We start from the raw sequence: 24,003 nt of genomic DNA on the forward strand, positions 1-24,003 counted from the left end.
GGGACTCTGTAATGGAAAAGCAGGCCTGACATTACTTTTTTAAAGGAATGTGACTTTTACAGAGCCATGCATCACGCAGCTTCCTAAATTTGAGAAATAGAGCCGACGGGGTGAGGTGTAGGAAAACATTCCTGATCTTATTTTATTAAGGAATTGCCCTCTTCTCCAGAAGACAAGAAGATTATTATGATTGTTTTTCCTTTTACATATAATGCCTTAGCCTCCCTCCCCAGGAGGAAGCCTGTGAAGCCAAAGGGCCCTGCCATAGGGGCTCAGCGCATAGTCCCCAGGCTGGGCGTTGCAGAGCCCCAGAGGCTGTGGCTCACATGACGGGTACTGTGAAAGCCGCCCCGGGAGTCGTGCAGCCTTATTTCTTCCATTATTAAGCATCACCGTGCTATAACTTGCGGAATTCAAGTCTGTTCAAAAACGAGTTGCGTCTGATTATCCTTGGGCAGTTTCCTGTTGGGAAAAACAGAAGCTAGAGACAGAAAGGTTAGAGGTACCTGTGGAGGCCTCAGCAGAGAGCACTGGAGTCCTGTAGCCCCGGATCACCCCGTGGATGGTGACTCTGTAAGGGGTGGCGGCCTTCAGGCCCGGGATGTCCACAGCCCGCAGGTTCCCGGGCACCGTGAGGTTCTGAGCCGCCTCCACCCTGTTGGCCTCCTGCACCTGAATGACAAAGTGCTCGTAGGCCTGGTCAGCTGCGGTCCAGTTGAGTCTGAGGCCATCCCAGCCAGCCTCGGTCACGGTGAGGTTTCCCAGTTCAGGGCTGTAGTCTGAATAATGACAGAGACGGGGTCCATTAAACTGTGCCAAAACGCTTTCCATTTGGGAACTCAGAAATGCAAGCCCGCTTCGGGTGCTGAGGGGCCGTGGGGCCCGGCCTCATGCTTCACTCCCCGCACCCCTGAGCCGTGCTGTTGCCATCAAAACACAAGCAGGAAAGTCAGTATAATACTATTTTGCCCTGTTGCATATTGGGGTTTGTCTTTTGAAAATGTTTTTCCATTGACCAGCGTCCTGTGGATTTAGAAAATGTTACATGTCTGTGTTAGCACTGCTCTAGGCTGCAGTTTCCATTTTGAAAAGTGTCTCTCATCCTAAGGATGAGATCATAAAGAAGAGCCTTCAGCTGCTCCTCTTGGGATCCTTAGTCTGAGCTGGCCAGCCTGCTGTATTTTGAGAAAATTGGCTCCTCTTAGATTCCCTTCCTTTCTGTGCTTCCTCCATCTCCCTGGGAAGGCATGTTTCACAGTCTCTAGGTGCTGGGATTTTTGTCAGTTTTGTGGGGCTCAAATCAGTTTACATAAACCACTGTGGACAGATCAGAGATAAATTAACACGGGACAAGTAAGGCTGTCCTGAACAAACAGCTGAGTCTCTGCAAAGCTCTCCCTCATTGGACAGAAAGAAATGCCCTGGGAGAACAGTTATTAAGTTCAATTAAAGCTGAATTTGCTGTCTTTATTCATCTCTGGAATGAGCACAGCACAGAACACTCACATGTCTCACTTCAAGGTGATAATTTTCCCAGGACTGAGCCTAAGTGGTTTTTACATCACCTGGGAAGAAAGGATTTTATCTGGAAACATCCTCTAAACAACAGAGTAAGAACTGACTTGAGCTTATATAAGTGAATACATTGTTTCTCTCCATATATACTTCATATTGTTGCTTATTTCAAATCACCCTCGTGTGTCCATTAAAGCTGACTTCTCATTTGAAAATCTTAGCCTGCTGTTAGATTGAAGATATCTGTTCAGAAGGGAAAACGTTTCTTCTCCAGAATCTATTTGATTCAGACTTCTCTACGTTCTGGGGAATGTTCTTCCTGATTGTTCTAGTTTGACAAAATCTGACATACTTCAAATCCTGTTTGATCTACAACAGGGGACTGCTAACTAGGATCTGAGGGTCGGATCTAGCCTGCTGCCTATTTGGGTAATCAGTGAGCTAACAACACTTTTAATTTTTTTAAATGGTTAGAAAAATCTAAAGAAGAACACTTCATGAAGATGAAATGTCTGAGATTCAAATTTTGATGTCATAAGTAAACTGTCACTGGGACTCAGCCATGCCCTTGCATCCACGTTCTGCTGATGGCTGCTTATGGGCTGCCGTGGTGCAACAGAGGAGCTGAGCCCGTATGGCCTGAAAAGTCTAAAATACTGACTGTCCTTGCAGAAAGCATACAGCATGCCTGACCTTCACTGTCATTCTTACGGACACTTCCTTTAACCCAAATCTGTGTCCTGGAGCCCTTGTCCGAGACCACATAGCAGTTCTTAACCACACAAACATGGTCCAGGTGAGGAAGAGAAGGCTCCAAGCTCAAAGGGATGTATCTATCCATACTTGTGGGGAAAGAAAGGAAAAACGGTCAGCCATCTTTCAGCCCAGTGGCCTCTGTGCAGCCGGGCACAGAGCTCCAGGAGCAGCAATTATTCCCTTGAACTTGGCCTTTCAGCACAACTAGACTCAGGAGTGTGACCTTTTCAAATATGCCAAGAGCCCTCATCCATAAAGAGACATGGGACAAAAACCAGTCTACATCAGACTGCAAAGTTTAGGGAATCAGTGCTGTGGCTCATGGATTCTCCTTTTTCATCCCACTTTCTTCCTCCTTTTTTCCTCCTGCTGCTGTCAAAACTGCTTGTCAGGGACTTAGCTGACATTGACAGTTGATCCCCTTCATGTGAATTAAGTCTGTGTTTCCTCTCAGGTAACTGCTTTTTAGGCTCTCTCTCTAAATTATGACATAAAATATTTTTTTTTTCCCCATGGAAGAAATTTAAGATACCAGGTTGCAAGAGATGTTGGGCGACTTACCTAATTGGGGAAGGGATTAGGATTGTCCCTTCAGTTGCTACAGATGTCTATTAAGCTGTTGCAGTAAAGATGATTGGAAAGAGGAGATCCACCTTAGAAAATGTCTCTTTCTCATGAGAACCATCTTTTCTCTCTGCATCAGCTTTTGTACATGCCTCAGACACTACTACACAATGTCCCTCACAGTCTGCTTCATCGCTTGGTACAGCTGATAGAGTAATCTTCATATAATGTCATGTCGCTCAGTAAATGACAATAGTCATTTACTATTATAATAGTCCACCAAAATTTTTGGCTATTGGTGCCCTACCCAAAACACTTCACTAAACAAATGTCTGACAGATCAGTAAAAGTGTAATTCCAATGAATAAAATCAGTAGTTAAAGGAGGTGGGTAAGAATTATGAAAAGAGAGGGAATGATATGAATAAAAACACAGCAAACAACACTCGAGATGGAGACCAAGAGGCTTCATGTAAATGCAGACTCTGCATTTCAGCAGCAAATGACATACTTGTGGGCTGACTGCCCCAGAGGCCCAGTGTTTCCGTGGTATATCCCACACTGAATTTCTTGGCCTTTCTTTATGAAAAGGCTGTTGTCTTTTTTTCTTACAGCTGTGCACTGGCATCTATCCTCTGAACAATGTCAGTGGGCCTGGGAAATCAGAATTTCAAAATCCCATTTCTGGGCTCACGGTGAGTTGACCAGCTGGCCTGGAGGAATTTCTGGCTGTGCCAACTTTAAATCTTTAGATTTCCACCATCATGTAGATGGTCATTACCAAGTGCTGACTGACAAGGCATCCAGTTTTCATGCTCACTGCTGGGAAACATTCTCCTGCAGCAGCGGAATGGCCAAATTCAAGCCAGAGGACCACCCAAGGGAAGATTAAATTGTTTTGATCTCCTCTTGTAAAGTAAATGGAAATTCAAAGCTTTGCCTGCTCTCACGGTTTTGGGGGACTTAACACTGTCAAGAATGAACCCCAAGCCCCTTAGCATGATCTTCACTGCCCTTTGTAGAAGATATTGATGATGTCCGTGACCTTGAGCCCTGTTCTCTCCAGCTCCATCCTAGAGCAGGCTGTACGGCTGGCGTTGCACTAACATGCGTTTTACATCTCTCTGACCTTCCCACATGCTGTTCTTCTAGCTGGAAATGTCATCACTCCCTTCTCCACTTGCCCAATTCTTGTTTCTTTCTGAGGACTCGGTAAAGTACCACCTCTCCCAAGAAGCCTTCTCTGATACCCTGCCTTCACTTTGCTCAAGTCTGGGATGGGCATTTGCCTCTGTGCTCCTGTAGCTTCCCACACTTGCCTCTAAACAAACTAGTCACAATCTTATAATGTTGGTTTCCATTCTCTCATTCTCATTGCAGGATGCTTCATTTCCTGGGGGGAGGGGTTGTGTCTTTCTGTTCTCTATGCCAGTGCTGCCTGACCCATGGCAGGTAAGAAATAAATATTTATTGGATGGATAAATATTTGACTAAATTTCAGTTTGCTCCATGAGAAAAATCAAAGAGGCCAATTAGAGCAGAGTGTTCTCTATTACTTGCAGCTGTTGCTAAAAATAAAATTCCACCTCTCTGCTTCCCCAGACCCTTGAGAATTATGGGGGTATCGCTGTTGAGTCTTACATGGCGTGGAAAGATGCTTTGCCGGTCTTGCGTATCTGCACATTCTCCCTGCTTTATGTCCCTTACTGCTCACAGCAAATCATGGCCTCCACTTCAAGCAGGGTTTTGTTGAGTTTATTAGAATACAGATGCTGGGTGTGGGACAGACACTTGGCACACACTAATTTTGTTTAGTGCTAACAGGGATGTGTGCATGCTAAGGTGCTCCAGTCATGTCTGACTCTGCGACCCAATGAACTGTAGCCCGCCAGGCTCCTCTGTCCGTGGGATTCTCCAGGCAAGAATCCTGGAGTGGGTTGCCACGCCCTCCTCCAGGGGATCCTCCCGACCCAGGGACTGGATCTGCTTCTCTTAGGTCTCCTGCATTGGCAGGAAGGCTCTTTACCACTAGTGCCTTTTTAAATTTCTTTCCTTCCTTTATTCCCTCTTTCTTTCTCCCTCCCTCCTATCTTTCCTTCTTTCTTTCCTCTCAGTTTCATCCAGAGTAAGATTAATTATGGAGAAGGAAATGGTAGCTCACTCCAGCGTTCTTGCCTGGAAAATCCTGTAAACAGAGGAGCCTGGTGGGCTGCAGGTCATGGGGCTGCAAAGAGCCGGACACGACTGGGCACAAGCTTAATTAAAGACCCCAGGAGAACGGCTTCCCTTCCCTTCACTCTTAAGGGAGAGAATTTGGGCTGTTGCTGCAGGGGTGAAAGCAGAAGACCAGGAGATCCCATGGAAATGCTGCCTCTGGAGGAGCTGGGGTCCGCAGAGGCTCCTGAAGCCTGTGCCACATATTCAAGGCGCTGGGGTTGCAGCACGGAGTAAAAGAGACAGAGTCCTTACATTCCTGTTGGAAGCAGGAGGCAGGCCATGGAGCAGGGTGTGGCAACCCACTCCAAGATTCTTGCCTGGAGAATTCCATGGACAGAGGAGCCTGGCAGGCTACAGTTCATCGGGTTGCAAAGAGCTTGAGATGACTGAAGTGACTTAGCATGCATGCACGCAGGAGGCAGGCCATAGATAAGTAAACCAAGTAGTGAGCGCTATCAGGCCAGGCAAGTGCCCTAAGGAACTCTGGAGCAGTCTGGGTGAATGAGGACAGGGCACCCTTTTAGACTGGCAGACAGAGAGGTCTTTTGAGATGACACTTGAGCTGAATGAAATGAGGGAGGTGCAGGGTGGAGACCTGGGAGAGGAGGGGTATATGGGCAGCAGGAGAAACATGTGCAAAGGCCCTCAGGTAGGAGCCAGCTTGGCGCATGTAAGGAGCGGCAAGAGGGCCAGGATGACCACAGTGAGATGAGCAAGCGGACCAGTGGTGGGAGCGAGCCAAGTCAGAGCGATGGGAGGGACCAGATTCTTTTGGGCTGTGTAGCCTGGGGTAGGGTCCCTGCATTATATCTCAGCTATGATGGGCAGTCAGGTAATGCACACTTTTAACCTGATGCTGCCTCCAGGAAAAGGCTGGTGCTTTGGCTCAGTGCTATGACTAGAGTCCTGGAATTCTCTGGGGAAGATGCTTTGGAGCAGCCGATTTGTCATTTTCTCTGTAAAGCTCACAGACAGTGAGCAGCGTTTTTCAGACTTCTGCTATTAAGAATCTAGGATGCAGAGCTGGGAACCCCTTTCTTCTGAGTTTGAACCTACAGCCCTTTGACATTTCAATCTCATAGCCACATGGTATATTCCCCTGAGGACCTTGACTTTCCCTGTTTCATTTTTCTCCCCATGTATTTAGCAAGGCCAGGTGCCTGGACTTCTACTTCCTTACGTATTCCACAACACAGTCCTGCCTTCCTCCTCTGTGTCTGTCCAAAGGCTTTGTCCCATATTAAGCCTTTCTTGATACTTAGAAGGTATCCTTTGCTCCCACTGCACCCCCACACCCCCAGTTACAGCAATGAAAGTGTCTGTTTACTAGTGAGCTCCCTGGAAACCCAGACCTGTCTTCATTGCCCTAGTATCCCCAGAACTTAGCATGGAACATGGCTATAGTACATTACCGACTGAGTAAATGTGGGAGATATTTACTGGGAAGATATTGTATGAGATGCTTATTGGGAAGATAGACTTCAGGAGACAGAGAGAAATGTCCACCTCACTCTTAAAGAAATAAAATAGTTCTATGGAGAGAGCTATAGAGAGAAATATTCCAGAGACAGTAGGGGAAGAACCCATACAAGGAACTTTGCACATTTTTTCTGTAATGAGTGAGGAATGTCTTTAAATATACAACACGATTTCTTTGAAACGGTGTTAAAAAGGCATGGCTGGGAAAATGAAACCACTGAGCCTCTGGGATGCCAAACTGGGCTCTTAGTCAGAGGCAAAGTAATTCCAGCCTGCGATTCACTTGAAAGCTTTCATCTCCCTGAGCTGCTGAAGCCTGGGGATTCCCTGCTGGAGATAAGAGATAAAGTGGTCGTGACCAGAGGGTAAGATGACTGAGAGGAGCCAGGAAATCCTCTATAATCCAGCATTTGTGAAACTGAGGGGGAAGGAAAGAGAGAGGGAGACAGAGAGGGAGGAAGGAAGGAGGAAGGAGGAAGAGGAAGAATAGGAAGGGGAACAAGAGGAGGAGGAAAGAAGAAGAAATTATTCTCTTGTTTCTCTGATTCATTTGTTGCCCTTTCACATCTTAATGGCAACCCACTCCAGTATTCTTGCCTAGAAAATTCCATGGATGGAGGAGCCTGGTGGGCTACAGTCCATGGGGTCACAAAGAGTCGGACACGACTGAGGGACTTCACATCTTTACAACAAGCTCATGTTCTACAAGCTGAACCATTCAAATCTCTACCATTGATTTATTTCTTTCCAATTTATTCTCCCCACCTCATCTGTGATTCAGCTACCCTTGCCCCATCCAAGGATCCTTGATGCTCATCTCATAACTGGCTGGAAGCAGTCCATGCATGGAGTGAATAGCAGTGACCACCTAAATTCACTTTAGCAAATGGATCTATAGCTCAGCTGGTGAAACAAAGAAACAAAAGCAACTCTCCTGCCAGTGCAGCAGACACTGAAGACACAGGTTCAGTCCCTGGGGCAGGGAGATCTGCTGGAGGAAGAAAGGGCGACCCACTCCAATATCCTTGCCTGGGAAACTCATGAGCAGAGGAGCCTGGCAGGCTGACGTCCTTTCTGAAGAGGCTATTCTTTGTCTACCAAATACCCACCCCCTCTTCCTTACAAACTCCCACAATTTTATGTGGGCAGCAATGCACACAGCTCAAAAACTACCTTTCCTAGACTTACGTATAGCTACAAGTGGCCAGTAAAATGTAAGAAGTCACCGGTGAGGATTCCAGAAAGACTCGTCTGGGAGGCACCACCTTTTGTTCTTGTTTCTTTCTCCTTCATGCCGCCTGTAACACAGACGTGAAGGCTGCACTGAAGCAGCCATATTGTGACATGGAGGTGGCTTTGAGAATGCAGGCCAAGGACTAAGACTCGTGGAACAGAAGGACAGAAGGAGCCCAGATCCCTGATAATCGGGGATTGCTGGGCCAGCACTGAACTACCTAACCTCCGATTTGCTTTATGAGAGAGGAAACCGCCCTGTGCCTTGCTAGAGTTCTGTAACTTGAGATTTCCGTTATGTGTAGGTGAAAGTATTTATAAATGACTAAGACTTTTCAAGGCATTTCCAAATATGCCCATCACTGCAACCCGTTTTCTGCTTATGGAGATTCAGCTGGAATAGTGTCTCTGTCAAGACACTTTCTCTGGCTTATCCTGATTACCCCAATTACTTCCTTTCCTTGGGTGAGTTTCATCTAACACTCTGACTACCTGGTCTTCCCCACAGACTAAGACCAGGAGCACATGAGCCAAAATAACAGTGCTCAGTCCATGATCAATTTTTCTTCAAATATCGGCATAATACCATGTATTCAATGGGTTCTCAATAAATACTAATTAAATTGAAACTAAGCCTTTATCACATTCTGAAGAATTAACATTTTCCACCTATACCTCTTGACTATTTGGGAGCCAAAATTAAATATGCATATTCATAAAAGAAGAACTGATTTTTTTTTTCCAGTTTAGCCATTGAAGAAACATGGGGGCAGGTACAAAGAACAGGATACTTGGGCTGGAAGGATACTGGAGGTCAGGATTAAGCTGTCATGGATAAACAAAGTTCATCACTTAATGAGTAAGAGCAAAAGGAGAAGGGCTCTGTGACAGGCTCACAGGACTGTGTACAGCATTTCAGGTAACCTGAGAGGAGGGCAAAAGACCTGGAATAAAAATATTTAATGGGTCATAACCAAAGAATTGCTCTGAACCTCTTGGTCAACTTGAAAAGAAATAAAATGAAAAGTTAATGGATTGTGCTAAAGAGGGGGAAAACAAGGACAAAAATATAACATTCATTTCTATGAATACATGAAATTAAAATAAAAAGAACCAAAGACAAGCACAAACTCTCATGCTTTAAATTCTCCTAGGAAGAAATATTTAAAAGCCATTATTGATTGTCCAGCTAGGGAACTTTGCTAGGGACACGTCAGTGGACAAGAGGAAAAGATGTGTAAGTGACTCAAACGGCATTTAGAGGACTCATGAGTGGAGAAAGTCCCTCGTCTTCCCATCTGATCTTCTCATTTGAAGACAACCTGGCTGATGGGTCTGCCAGCCTCAGGGTCATCAGAGGGTCTGGAGAGAGCTCAGAGCTCATCCACCTCACCTGTGGACGCCTGCAGCCGTGCCGGCTTGCTCTTGTGTCTGCCTTTCTCTGCTGTGAGCAGGACGGTGTATTCCTGCCCAGGTTCCAGGCCTCTCAGGACGTAGGAGGTGGTGTCTCTGGGGAGCTGCACCTCCACCGGCTGGCCGGAGGGAAGACTGTAGTTGAGGCGGTAACGGTCAAACTTGGCCACCGGCGTCCTCCAGAGGAGGGTCAGGCTGGTCTCCATAGGTTCAGAAACCCGAAGGTCCTTCGGCGTGTCCAACTCTGGGAGGAAAACAGAGAGTTGGACACACTTCAGGCTTCCGGGCAGGGCTGCTTCTGGGACTGACAGGTGGCTGTGGGCCACAGTCTGCTGTAGAGCTGTGTGGCTTCAGGCATCTCACCTGAGTCCCAGTTTTTACCTGTGTGAAATGCCATTGTACAGTACCTCATTGTGTTTGGGGAAGATTAAAAATATTATAGTGATACGTGCATACCATGAGATGATACGCAAAAGCATTTAGAAGGAGCTGATTGCTGATACAAGGCACAACTTGGATGGATCTCAAGAGAATTAGTGGGGCTTCCCTGGTGGCTCAGATGATAAAGCATCTGCCTACAAAGCGGGAAACTCAGGCTCAGTTCCTGGGTTGGGAAGATCTCCTGGAGAAGGAAATGGAAACCCATTCCAGTACTCTTGCCTGGAAAATCCCAAGGACCAACGAGCCTGGTAGGCTACAGTCCATGGGGTTGCAGAGAGTCGGACACGACTGAGTGACTTCACTTTCCTTTCTTTTCTTTCCCTGGTTGCTCAGATGGTAAAGAATCTGCCTCTAATGCAGGAGATCCAGGTTCAATCACTGGGTCAGAAAGATCCCCTAGAGAAGGAAATGGCAACCCACCCCAGTATTCTTGCCTGGAAAATTCCATGGACAGAGGAGTCTAGTCAGTTACAGTTCATGGGATCACAAAGAATCAGACACAATTGAGGGACCTTCATACTCTCTCACACTCTTGCTGAGAATTATGGGGCTTCCTTGGTGGCTAAAGAGAATTATTCTGAGTGAATAAGCCAGTCTCTAAAGTTTGTGTGCCACAAGGTTCCTTTTATGTAGCATTCCTGAAACTGGACAAAGACCAGATCAGTGACTGCCAAGGATTAAGGTGAAGTGGAGGGAGGGTGGTGATCATGGTGATAGGAAAGTATAGCAAGAAGGACTCAGTGTGATGCAATTATTGGTTGTTGACTGACGTGGTGGATTCAGAATCTACAGGTGATAAATTATATAGAACTAAAGGTTGTCGTTCAGTCACTAAGTCATATCCGACCCTTTGAGACCCCATGGACTGCAGCACGCCAGGCCTCCCTGTCCCTTACCATCTCCTGGAGTTCGCCCAAGTTCATGTTCCAAGTTCACAGAACTAAATATACACACACATAGTCATAGTCGAGTGAAATCTGAATAAACTTGATAGATTATATCAGTGTCAATTTCCTGGTTGTGATAGTGTTCTTAAGTTACACAAATGTTACATTGGGAGGAACCAGACAAAGGGCACAGATCTCTCTGTATTCTTCCTTAGAGTGCATGTGAATGTACCATCACCTCCAAATAAAAAAGATTAAAAAACGGATATGTATAAGTGGTCAGCATTGGACCCCGGTCCTTATGCTCCTCTTGAATGTGAACATCTGGGCTGGGTGATCCTAGAAGCCTTGTTTCCCACTGGGCATCTACACTTTAGGCGGGCTTCCTGCCTCCTGGCCCCGGTTGTGTCTGTTAGTGCCTGTCCCGTGGTGGTGGGAAGCCAAGGCAGCTCACCTGTGGCCGCATTGATGGTGGCTGGGTCACTCTCCTTGTCCCCCTTCACAGCAGACACTCCAATCCCGTATTCAGTTCCTGGCCTCAGCCCTAGGAGAGAATGAGCAGGTTGAGATTCAGTCCAAAACTGGACAAACTTTCAGAGAACCATAAAAAGGCCCCTGAGCTGGGCCCCGAAGGCTACCATTTCTCCATGGCTGGACTGTTCCGCAGCCTGTCTCACTGATGCCTGGGAGAGAGGGACAATGGGGAGCTGGCTACTTTTCTCTCTGGAGGGTTGCCAGGTGGGGATATGCCCCAGGGCCAGTCGGGTCGGGGATGTGGAGCTCACCTGTGAGCGTGGTTCTGGTTGTAGTCTGTCGGCTCCTGGGGACTTCTACCTCCGCGTGGTCACCTCCAGAGATGGGTGCATACTTAATTCTGTAACTGTCGGCGGCCGCCTTGACGTTCCTCCACTCCAGGGTGATGCTGTTGTCTGTCTGGGAGATGCGGCGGAGATTCCTGGGAGCATCCAGGCCTGTTTGGGAAAGGAAAGGACACTGGTACTGAGAGCGCCAGGCACAGGAGACTGGAGTCCTTGATAGTTCATGGTGAGACGCGAAAAGTGTCTGCCATTGGAGAGAAATGACCCACTCACCCCTCTGGCTCAATAGCTGAAGCACACATCTGGACAAATACTACACATTGGACACCTTCTTCATTATTAAATTGCCGTGATACCTCAATCGTTTATGTTTGCCAATGATTTTGTACTTAATAAAAACTATACAAAAGCTTGCAAATTGGCTCTCTGACTAGAAGAACGGGTTTGCTGTCTTCATCACTGGATTTTTAATGATTTACAGAGAGCTTCCCGAGCTTTAAAAAATATTTAGTGAACGAATGATTGACACTCTGGTACCTTGAAAATAGCACCCTAGTATAAGACGTTAGAAGGCATCTCTGTCATTCATGCTTTCCGTATACTACATTTTACTATTACAGTATTTATTTGAATTTTATTTTAGCCAAAATGTCTGAGAATCTCAGACTAGCATCTTCTATGCAGGCAAAAAATTTTCTTTATCCTTAGAAGGTTATTGGGGGGTAATTATTTTTCTTTGAAAAATCAATCAATCGCTATAGTATTCTGAAATAAAAATCTTCTTTCCATTTTTTTCTATAGTAAAAGAAGCTTGGGAGACACACTGCCATGGAATGGGGGAGGAGTTTGGCGATCCTTCCTTTTCTGGGGCTGTTAGCAGCTGGGAGTGGGGCGCATTACCTGTTGTGAAGGTCTCTTTGGCGGGGTTGCTGGACATGTCGACCCTGCGGGAGATGAGGGCCACCTCATACTCGGTGTCCGGCTTCAAGTTCCCAATGGAGTACTGGTTCTCCTCGTGTGTGAGATCGATGCTGGTGCGATCTCCTGGCACATCTTTGACCCCATACGTGAGCTCGATGCTATCGATCTCGGCCAGGGGCTTGGACCAAGTGATCAGCGCGGTGGTGTCTGTGACATCTTTCACTTCGATCTGGCTGGGGGCGTCCAAGCCTGTGACAGGCAGAGGAGACAGCAGTTTCAGAGACTGGGGCCAGTGCCAAGGGCTGAGCAGAGAGGGGGCTTGCCGTCTTCCAAGTGCATGAGCGTACATTTAGGTGTATACTGGCCAGTTGACTTATTTTGTCTTTTGGAATCTCAGTTTCCTATCTGAGAAGCTGTAGGTAGGGAGGATGACTGCTGCCTTGCAGATTTTGTTTTGTCTGTTTGTTTGGTTTTTCAAATGTTGATGGAAATAATGCATGCAAAGCATCCAGCACAGAGCCTGCTACATAGTAGTTATGTGACAGAGAGCCATGATTACTATCATCAGGATGACTAGCATCATTACCGTAAGCTGAAGAAACACACGGCGGGAGTTTCACCGGAGAAACACTGACTCAGTCTCTCCCTAAATTAGGGAGATAAAACTCCCTACTTGGTGACTTCTCCATCAGAATGATGGAGCAGAAAACTGATAATGTATGGAAAGTTGGCTTTGATGGAAATAACTCAAGCAAGAAGGTCATGGCTATCTCAAGCCTTGTCAGTCTCTGAGTCCTCATCTCGGTCTTCCTCCTGCCCCACCGGCCTTGTGCTTCCTGCTCCGACAGCGTACCTCTCCTCCAAGAGTGTATTGCTGCCTCTGAACTTTCGGTTCCCCTGTTTCTTCTTCCTGAGATTGCTCCTCTCCCTAGAAATCTCCTCGTCATCCTTCAAAATCCCTCTTATATGTCACTTTCTAACACAAACCCTTCTCTGACCCTGTTGCAAACAGATAAACACACACTCCCTCCCCTATGGGTAAAAAGTCTCAGTTTGCGGGATGACTGACTTCTAGAGATGTGTTGCACACCATTGTACCTCTAGTCGACAATACTGTATTACACCCTTGAAAGCGTGTTTCCATTGAGTCGGTGATGCCATCCAACCATCTCATCCTCTGTCATCCCCTTCTCCTCTTGCCCTCAATTTTTCCCAGCATCAGGATTAAGAGGATAGAGCTCAGCATAAGTGTTCTTATCAAAAAAAAAAAGAAGAGTTTCTGCATATTGTACTTTTCTAACTATTCCAAAACAGATTTCTCTTCTGTTTATTCAAACTGCATCATACCATCTATATAGTCATTCATTCATTCAGAGAGTGGGTCTTTGACCTTTCTGAATCCACAGCATAGCATCAGGCTTTGTCATCTGTGTTTTAACTTTTTTCTAATTATATGAAAATTTTAATGCATTAAAACATACCAAGCCTAAAATTAAGACATTAAGGCATCCAGTCAATGTTTCTTTCTTCATTTTTAAGCCTAGTTAGGTTTAAACATAGGTTTGTGTTTTCAGCATTCATGAGAAAACAATATTGAATGAAAGGAACTTGGTTTTATAAAGGGAATGAGAAGGAGGAAAAATTCAGAGTTGATTGTGAGAAACCTGCAGTGTCTATTTTTGAACCCTAGGTGTTGATCCTCAAGTCTCAGCTCACAGACGATGAAACTATAAAATGCATAATGAAAACAATGTGCAATTCAACAGTGAAGCTCATGTTCTATGTTCTTCGAGGTGCTGGGAAACACCCAAGCCATACCCACTATCTTGCTTAACAGCCCTTTCATTAAAGAGATAGAGATTCAATTAAGGACACAGATCTTCTCCTAGATTGGGATCCCTTCAATCCAGGAGATTAACACGGTCTCGAGTTCCTGTGTGCCAAAAACAGCGCTTTGCAACTCTCATGACTATGCCATGGGAACATACTACGAACCCAGTTTCCAGATGGTAAGTCTGAGGCTTAAAGAAGTGAATCTGCCTAAAGTGGTGGTGAGTGGTGAAGCTAGAATTCAAACTCAGGACTGTTTGGATCCAAAACCCATGTTCCTTCTCCTTAAATGTCAGTACCTCTCAAAAACATTTACACATCAAAAATGATTGTTTACAATCTCTGTATAGAGCTGAGAGGGAAGGAGCTGAAAATGAAAACATTAAGATACTTTCTTTAAATTTGGAAAAAGATCAGGTATCAGCAAAATAAACAGGTAAGAATCCGCCTCTCAGTGTTAGTATTTATGTGATTATGAAACTTCAGATGTTGGGGTGTTGGTCCTGCAAGAAGAAGAAAATAAAGCAACCAGTCCCCAAATTCAGATTAAAAAGAAAAGGGCAGATGAAAGAAATGCCTTTTGTATTTTCAGTGTACTGTCTGTGTGTTTGATCTTTTCTATGCCTTTCTGGTGATCTAATGATTTTTTTTCTTGTTGGTACCCGTCTTCTACCTACCACAGTGGGATGTTGTCAAGATGATGGAAAACACTTGCTTATAAAAAAAGACAGTCTTATGAATTGAATTGTTGGATCTGAGTTAAGCAAAATGTGCAAATATTTAAATGCAAGATGTTCTTTCTTGTCATTAAACAGATGTAAATTTTCCAATCACTCCCTGCCAAGAAGAGTCAATTCCTTAAGCAGTTGGCATACATGCTATCTTGAAAAAGATAAAGAGATTTTCCCAAATGTCAGCACAAAATAATTTTATTTATTTACTTTTAAAAATTTGCTTCTCTGTAGAACAATTCCAAATTCAGGATTTTTATTCTGCCCACCAAATGATCTAACAGTGCCACATCGACCCCCAAGAAGTTCTGACATCTTTAGCCCTGAATTACATTTTATTTAGGCTCCTGTTGAAGACATGGAATTAACACTACATAATCCAGAGCCTAGTCAATGTTATTGGTAATGGGGTTAAAGTCATAAAACTAAACCTGGGCTTAAAAATTCTTGCCCTGATAGGATTAACCACATGGTGTTAGTTAAATTGATTCCGTTTCTCTAAGCCTCAGTTTCTACTCTTGAAAAAGAACAGCATTAATATTTGCCTTACCTCTTTCATTAAGACTGGTTACTAATATTAAATCGGATGGTTGTGGTAGCTCATTTGCTAGAACCTCAGGTATTTTCCTGTATCAGTGCCCCCTTTGAAATGTCACACTGAAGCGTCTCTCATAAAGAGATGGGTCTGTTTCCCAACCCTTTCTATCTGGACTGGCCCTGAGATTTGCTTTGGTGGAAGTGACCCAGTGCTGGTTGTGAACTTGCTCAGCTGCTGTGAGGCCAGGTCCAGGCTAGCCTGTGGGAGGCTGGGGGACTGTGTGGGGCAGAAGGACACCATCCTGGCTGAGGCCATCCCAGGTCAACCGTCCCCCAGCCCACACAGATGCTTTAAGTGAGTCCAGTGGAGAACAGGAAGATTGTCCAACCCCCGATCACAAACGTGCAATCGTTTTAAGCTACTAAGTTTGGAGCTTGTGTTTTAGGGAGCAAAGGTGAATTGACACTGCTGGTCTGTAGGGGAGCATGCTATCAACTAGAGGTGCTTTGCAGTACGACAAACTTTACAGTGGTGTTAAAGCTAATACTCACGGGTAGTTGTCACTCTCTTCAGGCCAGGGCCCCGGGTATTGTTTTTCACGATGTGCAAGGATATCTCATACTCCTGCCCGGGAGCCAGGCCAGTTTGCCGGTACGTGGTCTCCGGCCTCCGCAGGCTCTTGGTGATCTCTCCCTCATCGTCTTTATTCTGAAATACAGAGGCACCTTCGTAAGACCTAAGGCAATGCCAGACCCTTCATTTATGTGATTCATTCATTTTGTGTTGCCTCTTCCCTCTTTCCTTCTTCCATCTGTCCACTAGGCACTTACTAAGCATCTGATCAGTGTGGTGGGTGCTGAGGATAGAGAGATGATAAAGACGCCCTCCCATAGACCTCTCTACTCACCCCTTTGACACTCAAGAAAACAGAGGTGTGAGAAGCACAGGCACCCTGGAACCACGAAATCAACCCTTCCTTTCATAGATGAAGGAACTGGCATCCTAAAAGTCAGGTGATTGTCCCATCGTCACATAGTTGTACGTGGCAGGGCCTGGCTTTGAACTCAGGGACCCACTTTCCTATCTCATATGTGCTTTTAGGCACAGAGAGAAAGGATGCTCAATCTCAGATATGCCTGGAGGCATTTGAGACAGGGACCATTTAATTTTCTTTGTTTAAAACATTATTGGAGTATAGTTGATTTACAGTGTTGCGTTAGTTTCTGCTCTATAGAATCAGTTACTACATATACCATTATTATATACACATTATTGCCTCTGAGTGGAGATTTGCAAGACTGTAACAGGCAATCAGAACCTAGAGATAACTTGCCATCTATTTGTCTAGGCACTCAGTCCTAAATGCCATGCTTTTTGATTTCTTAAAATCAAGTGAAATATATGCAAATATGCAGGGTCTAATTAGAGCCTTGAGTGTCTGTGTGCTTAGTCATGTCTAACTCTTTGCAACCCCATGGACAGTTGCCCACCTGGCTCCTCTATCTACAGTATATCCCAGGCAAGAACACTGGAATGGGTTGCCTTTCCTTCTCCAGGGAACCTTCTGGACCCAGAGATAGAACCCACATCTCTTGTGTCTCCTGCATTCGCAGGAAGATTCTTTACCACTGTGCCACCTGAGAAGCCCTTTTAATTAGAGCCTTGTCCCCCACCCAAAGCCAAGGAAGCGGAGTTGACGGAAAACTCTGCAAAGCCCCGTGAGCACCTTTCTGGTTCCCACTCCTCTTCTGTGCTCCTTACCATATTCCGGAAGATGACCTCCCATGTTTCAAAAGCGATGTCCAGAGGATCCCACTCCACTTCCACAGATGTCTCCTTGATGGACTTGAATTTTAGACCTTCAGGTGTAGGCAGGTCTGTCAGGAAGAGCACAGAGAGGAAGTAAGAATGAGTCCATGTGTGATGGCGAAGGACAGACATCATTCCACCAAACCCCACGGGGCTGATAGTCAGAGCTGGAGTCTTTTTAAGGGTTCTTCTGGGATGCTGTTGACTTTGAGGCATCATGAAAATTAATATAAGGGTCAGCCATATGATTGAATATTTATAATTTCATATGCTTAAACTTAATATGAGCATAGACTTTAGAATCAGACATATTGGCTGATCATATGTAATGATCATAAGCTCGATCATTACAACTTTTGTGTGGTTGGTTGAGTTGAGCACAATGCCCTGAACCTTAGTTTCTTCACCCAAAAGAAGGAGGGTAAGTATGCCTGCCCCTGGGGAATGTTTTGAGACTAAATGATGTATTCCACAATGACTGCTGGCCATGGTTCCTGGCCTGAAGCACAAGTTTAATAAAAAGCAGCCAAGGTTATTCTTAAGAAGCAAAAAAGGACCAATTTCTAACCACAACTTGCTTTTTAAGAGTGGAGGTAATTTTTCTGATGCTGAACTCTTAAAGGAAGAATAACTTGAAACTTAATGTTTCCACTTTTGAATATTTTAAATATTTCTACAGTGAGTTCCACAGAAAAGTAATAGTAGAACAGAGCACTTAAGACTGCCAGGGTTCAAATTCCATCTCGACCACTTATTAACTGTTTGGTTTGGAACAAGAGGCTTAACCATTTGGGGGTCTCAGTTTCCTCATCTGTAAAATGGGTTGACAATAGCTCCTGTCTCACAGGGTTATTGTGAGTTATATGAGTTAGCATGTGAGGAGTGTCTTTAAAAATATTCAGTAAGCTGTAGGAAAATGTATATATATATATGTGTCTCTGTGTGTGTGTGTGTGTGTGTATAGCTGAATCACTTTGCCATATGGCAGAAATTAACTTTGTAAATCAACTGTATTTTAACTTCTTTTTTAATTCAGTGGACGTCACTGGATTCCAGTTTTAGCTGGCGTAACTACATGAAGTCAGCCATTGGCCTGTGGGGCGAAGGTGAGGCAGTGAGACATGCCGGTGGGGGTGGCCTATGCACTGGACAGGCAGGAGGCAGTTGAGACTTCCAAGAGGGGTTCTGTGCACTCACACGTGGCCACCCTGGCGCTGACTGGAATGCTCTTCTTGTTCTCCAGGATGGCGAACACGCGGATAAAGTACTCCACGCCTGGCTCCAGCTCCCGGATGGTGGCGGACGTCTGGTCTCCAGGGACCCGGAACTGCATTTCCAGGCCATCCTCGTGGGTGGGGGTGTACACGATGAGGTACTCCGTGACCCGCATCTCATTGTCCCAGGCCAGGTTTACGGTCTCTTCCGTCACTTCTGTCACGATGAGGTCTTTGGGAGGGGACACTGTCAGGGATAAGGAAGGACAGCTTGGGTCAGATGGTGTCAGTAACACAAGGACAGCTTGGGTCAGATGGTGTCAGTAACACACTCTATGGGTCACAGCAGGGGTGTACTTGATGAGTCTGCATTTTAGAAGATTTGAGGCCTCTGTGATTGGCAGTGGAAGAGACAGGTCCAGCCTACTGTGTCTGATCTTCAAAACTTTTGGGGGCCACCCCTTGCCTTCAGGGTCAAGTTCCAGGTCTGCAGTGTGGCTTTCAACTTGTTTCTGTTCCTTGGACCTTAGTTCAGATTCAGGCCACCTGCCGGAGAAAGTGCAGCCTGAGCTTGGCTTTCTGCTCTGAACTTCAAGCCATATATCCTTAGCCCCTGAAGGGTGTTTTAGGCTCATCTAGTCCAACTCTTTCCTTTTCTTAGAGGTGAGTGGGACTTGCTCGACTTCACTTACTCACCAGATTTGGAACTCCCTTCTCCTCCCTGCCAGACTGGTGTTCCTTCCATACAGGCATCCCTGGCTTGGCCATGTCAAACACAGAGCCCCATGATTATTCTTATGCGCGGATGGCTTTAATCAAGCTGAAATTCTCCATTACAAGTATATATGGTAGATAAGGGAAGTACAAAGACCCTCATTAAACATGAACATTATTGGTCTTTGTGTGTTTCTCTTCACTTGAATAAATGCCCTGTGCTAACTGCTGGGCTAATGCTCCTCTAAGGCACTCAGAGTCCTTGGGATCAAGGACAGCAACAAAAAGATGATTTAAGAGTCAAGTCTGCTTCCTAGGTGATCAACACCGATCTTTAGCTGAGCATGCATTTAAACCAGTTTGTTTATGTAATCTCACTGTCCATTCAATTGAGTTGAATTTAAACTCCATCCAAATAGAGGGATTTAGTTTATGGTGGTGTGTCAGTTTTACATGTCAGTGGGTAGAGTAGGAAAGAAGGTTGATGTTTAGCAAAAGGGAGGTAATCGTTTCATCTACCTTATCTTGGGCACCAGTTGTGAAACTCAGCATGGAGGAATTACCCAGATTCAGGTACCAGCTGTGTGATCTATAAGCTGTGTGTCCTTGGGACACTTCCAGAACCTCTCTGAGCCTCTGACCCCCAAATAGGAAGCTCTGAAACAGGTGAGAGACCAGGGCTCCTTCAGAGAGCATGTGCTTGTGCTTGTGCTTGCGTGTGTGTGTGTGTGTGTTTAGTGTAACACAGAGATCTCCAGCACATGCCAACCCCTGACGCCAGTTCGCTGGAGGCTGCTACTCACCCTGGGAGCAGTCTTCCCCGGTGTATCCCTCATTGCAAATGCAGCGGCCAGAGACGCACTGCCCCCAGTTGCTGCAGTCGTTGGGGCAGGAGCGCTGTGCACAGTCGGGTCCGGTGAAGCCCTCGTGGCACACGCACTGGCCGTCCACGCAGCGGCCCTGGCCATGACAGTCGCCGGGACACCTGCGCTGTGCGCAGTCAGGCCCGGTGAAGCCCTCGAGGCACACGCACTGGCCGTCCACACAGCGCCCGCGGCCGTGGCAGTCGCCGGGACAGGCGAGGTCTGCGCAGTCGGGGCCGGTGAAGCCATCCTCGCACACGCAGCGCCCGTCCACACAGCGGCCGCGCTGGCTGCAGTCCCGGGGGCAGCGGAGCTCGCGACAGTCCTCGCCCGTGTAGGCGTCGTCACATACACACATGCCGTTCACGCAGCGCCCGTGCTGGTGGCAGTCGTGCGGGCAGCTCATTTCGCCGCAGTCGTCACCCTGGAAGCCGGGCTGGCACTCACAGCGCCCGTCCACGCAGCGCCCACGGCCGTGGCAGTCAGAAGGGCACCGCCGCTGTGCGCAGTCCTCGCCGGTGTGGCCCTCGTCGCACACGCACTGCCCGTTCACGCAGCGCCCGTGGCCGCTGCAGTCGCGGGGACACCGCAGCTCTCCGCAGTCTGCGCCTGTGAAGCCGTCGTTGCACTCGCAATGCCCGTCCACGCAGCGGCCGCGCTCATGGCAGTCAGAGGGGCAGCGCCGCTCGCTGCAGTCCGGGCCCGCAAAGCCCTCGTCGCACACGCACTGGCCCTCGTCACAGCGGCCGTGGCCGTGGCAGGCGTGGGGACAGGCCAGCTGGCCGCAGTCCTCACCCGTGAAGCCCTCGTCGCAGGAGCAGGTGCCGTTGAGGCAGCGGCCACGGTCGAAGCAGTCGTTGGGGCAGACGAGTTCCCCGCAGTCCTCGCCCGTGAAGCCCTCGTCGCACACGCACTCATTCTCCACACAGCGCCCGCGGCCGTGGCAGTTGTGTAGACACAGGGGCTCCCTGCAGTCCTCTCCCGCGAAGCCCTCCTGGCACACGCAGCGGCCGTCCACGCAGCGGCCGTGCTCCTCGCTGCAGGGCACCGGGCATGCCTCCTGGCTGCAGTCGAGCCCAGAGTAGCCTTCGAAGCAGACGCAGGCCCCGTCCACGCACTTGCCCTGGTCGTTGCAGTCGCTGGGACAGGCCAGCAGGCTGCAGTCCTCGCCGGTGAAGCCCTCATCACACACGCACTGGCCGTCCAGACACTGGCCACGCAGGTGACAGTTCCCCGGGCACTCGGGCTCAGAGCAGTTGGGGCCTTTCCAGCCGGGTTCGCACACACAACCGCAGCCTTCCGTGCTGAAGTTGCCTCGGCCGCTGCAGAAGGGCCTGGTGTCCACGCGGCCTGCAGGGAAGAGAATAGAGTCTCTCTCTGAGCAGGGGCAGCTTGCTTTCTTGGCTTCTACCCACAAAACCCAGATTTAAATTCCGTTAGAGCAAGGTGGCCTCTCAGGCCCCGTCTGGCTTGAAAATCAATTGCTTATTGTGTGAAATCTGGTGAGGCTGCCTGGCTAGCTCAGTCTGTTAGAGCATGCGACTCTTAATCTCAGGGTCATAGGTTGGAGCCCCACATTGGGCTGCTCTTCCACTTTGGGCTTCCCTGGTGGCTCAGCTGGTAAAGGAGCTGCCTGCAATGCAGGAGACCTGGGTTCGATCCCTGGGTCAGGAAGATCCCCTGGAGAAAGGGAATGGCAAGCCTCTCCAGTATTCTGGCCTGGAGAATTCCATGGACAGAGGAGCCTGGTAGGCTACAGTCCATAGGCTTGCAAAGAGTTGGACATGACTGAGTGACTAACACTTTCACAACCAATGACACTAGGTAGGCATTCTTACGCTATACTCCCTGAGACTGTGTGTATACGTGTGTGTGTGTGTGTGTGTGTGTGTGTGTGTGTGTTTCCATCCCTGGGGAGGAGACTCATTTTCATCAAATTTTCAGGTATTCCTGGGACTCCAAGGGTTACAAACCATTGCCTGTGGAACGCATCTTGCTGGGCTGTGTTTTTACTTCTCCCATAGTTAGCCGAGGTTAGCCATGTAAGAAAATAAGTGTTTCACCAAGAAATAACTGTTGAACTGAGCTCAGTTCTGATGCCTTGACTCAATAACTGTGCTGCATTTGCAAAATGACTTAGGCACTCTGGAGCTCAGCTTCTCCGTCGGTCAGGTGGGACCCATGGCCCACTCACCTGGGGTCGATTGGGTTAAATGAGGACATTAAGGACCCACCGTTGTGCTGATTCTGATTTCCTCTTGCAGAGGGTCTTGGTTGACTTAAGTCGGTATAGGTGCTTATGCGACCACAGTTTTCTAAATTTTCAGTAACTGAGATGAGGCAGCTAAGGAGTGGCTTTCTAACTCTGCTAGGACGACTTTCCATTAGACTCAGAATCCCAGGGACGGGGGAGCCTGGTGGGCTGCCGTCTGTGGGGTCGCACAGAGCCGGACACCACCTGATGTGACTTAGCAGCAGCAGCAGCAGCAGCAGCAGCAGCAGCCCCCACAAAGCTCATGTGCAGCCATCTTTTTCCATAATGTCTTGGCTTAAGTTGCAGCGGTGGCAGGTGTGGCCTCCATGCAATCAAGGGAAAGAAACAAACAAAACTTGCTCCATTTTATCTGCATCTAAATACAGTTGCCTTAATACATTGTATCTCCTTCCTGACAGCAGGAAGGAAGTCAATTCTAAGAAAAACGTTGGCTTGAAAAGTGAGACTCTAAAACTATGTCATCTAGTGTGGTAGCTGTTAGACACGTTTGGCCTCTAAACCATTAAACTGTGGCTAGCCTGAATTTTGATGTGCTCTAAATGTGAACTACAAACACTCTGGATTTCAAAGAGAGCATACAAGAAAAGAATGTAAAATATCCATTAATAATTTTTGTATAGTTTCCAAGCTGAAAGATTATTTTCTTATATTGGATGAATGATTAAAAGCATTTTACCTGTTCCTTTTTCATTTAATTAGTATGACTACTGGAAAAGTTATGATTAATTACATAAGTGGCTCATAGTTCTAACGGATAGCACTGCATTAATGAGTTTTTTAAGCCATTCCTTTGGGTTCTATTAGGCCTATTCTGTAAATCCCCTCTGCATTTTACTAGGGGTTGAAAGAAGTGGAAGATGAACTAATTTGTACATAAACTTTTTTTTTGCCTTGGAAACCTAAAGGATGTCCTACAGTACTCTCAATTTATGATGATTAGGGTTTATTTTTATGATGATTAGCCTTTCCCGCTGGGTTCCCACATGTAGCCACAGCCTTCAGTGCTGAAGTTGCCCCGGCAGCTGCAGAAGGGCCTGGTGTCCACGCAGTTACAGTAGCCTCAATTTATGATGATTCAGGTTGCTCTTGATTGGAGCTGCTCTTGGAATAATCTGTAAAATACTTTCTAGTATTTTTTGTTTGTTTGTTTTATGAGTGGCAGAAATAGATATTTTCACCTCTGATTTAGCCTTGTTGAAACCCGTGTATTTCTATCAACTTTAGGGAATGGAAATGAAGACAAACTTCCCAAGTGGCAAAATTCCTTAAAAAAAAGATGTACCTAGAGACAGGCAGAGTTCTGGAGAAACACAGGCACCTCCAAAGCTCCTGTTTCTTATCACTCTTTGTGTTTTCTTGTGCCAGTTGCTTAACTTTTTTGAGTCTCGTTTCTTAGATCTATAGAATGGGGGTATTAAACTTTATCTCAAAGGGTTGTTGGGAGGATTAAATGAGACAGTGAATTATAGTGCATGGTGTTGGATTGGCCAAAAAGTTCATTTGGGTTTTCTGTAGGCTACAAGCCAGCCCAATACATAAAGGACTTAGTTCACATGTGATCATCATCATTGTTGCCTTTAAACTGGAACGTGTTTTTCCTATTTCCCCCAAATTTTATATCACTGTAGGCTGTAACTTTGTGAGAACACCAGGGTATGGAATACTATCATTTAAGTCCTAACTTGGCCACTTATGTCAGGACCTTGGGGAATCCCAACTTCTTTTTTGGCCTTAGTTTCCTTATTTATACAACAGGGTGATGGGGGTACATTACTACCTTTCAGAG

General features: G+C 46.7%; 1 protein-coding gene across 5 annotated transcripts in view; it reads right to left on the reverse strand.

Annotated features, from left to right (window-relative positions):
* Positions 1-24,003, reverse strand: part of TNC (tenascin C) — a 101,193-nt gene that overhangs the window by 46,008 nt on the left and 31,182 nt on the right. For 4 of the 5 annotated variants that reach the window (XM_052644655.1, XM_052644658.1, XM_052644656.1 and 1 more), the window contains exons 3-11: positions 19,883-21,292; positions 18,349-18,612; positions 17,104-17,219; positions 15,894-16,050; positions 12,223-12,492; positions 11,290-11,475; positions 10,959-11,048; positions 9,157-9,420; positions 507-779 (exon numbers count right to left, since the gene is read on the reverse strand). In XM_052644655.1, coding sequence (XP_052500615.1) covers positions 507-779; positions 9,157-9,420; positions 10,959-11,048; positions 11,290-11,475; positions 12,223-12,492; positions 15,894-16,050; positions 17,104-17,219; positions 18,349-18,612; positions 19,883-21,292 — 3,030 coding nt within the window. The remainder of the gene's footprint in view (positions 1-506; positions 780-9,156; positions 9,421-10,958; positions 11,049-11,289; positions 11,476-12,222; positions 12,493-15,893; positions 16,051-17,103; positions 17,220-18,348; positions 18,613-19,882; positions 21,293-24,003) is intronic. The other variant, XM_052644659.1, reaches the window with a different exon arrangement.

Source organism: Budorcas taxicolor, chromosome 8 (assembly GCF_023091745.1).
Source record: "Budorcas taxicolor isolate Tak-1 chromosome 8, Takin1.1, whole genome shotgun sequence".
NCBI lineage: Eukaryota > Metazoa > Chordata > Mammalia > Artiodactyla > Bovidae > Budorcas > Budorcas taxicolor.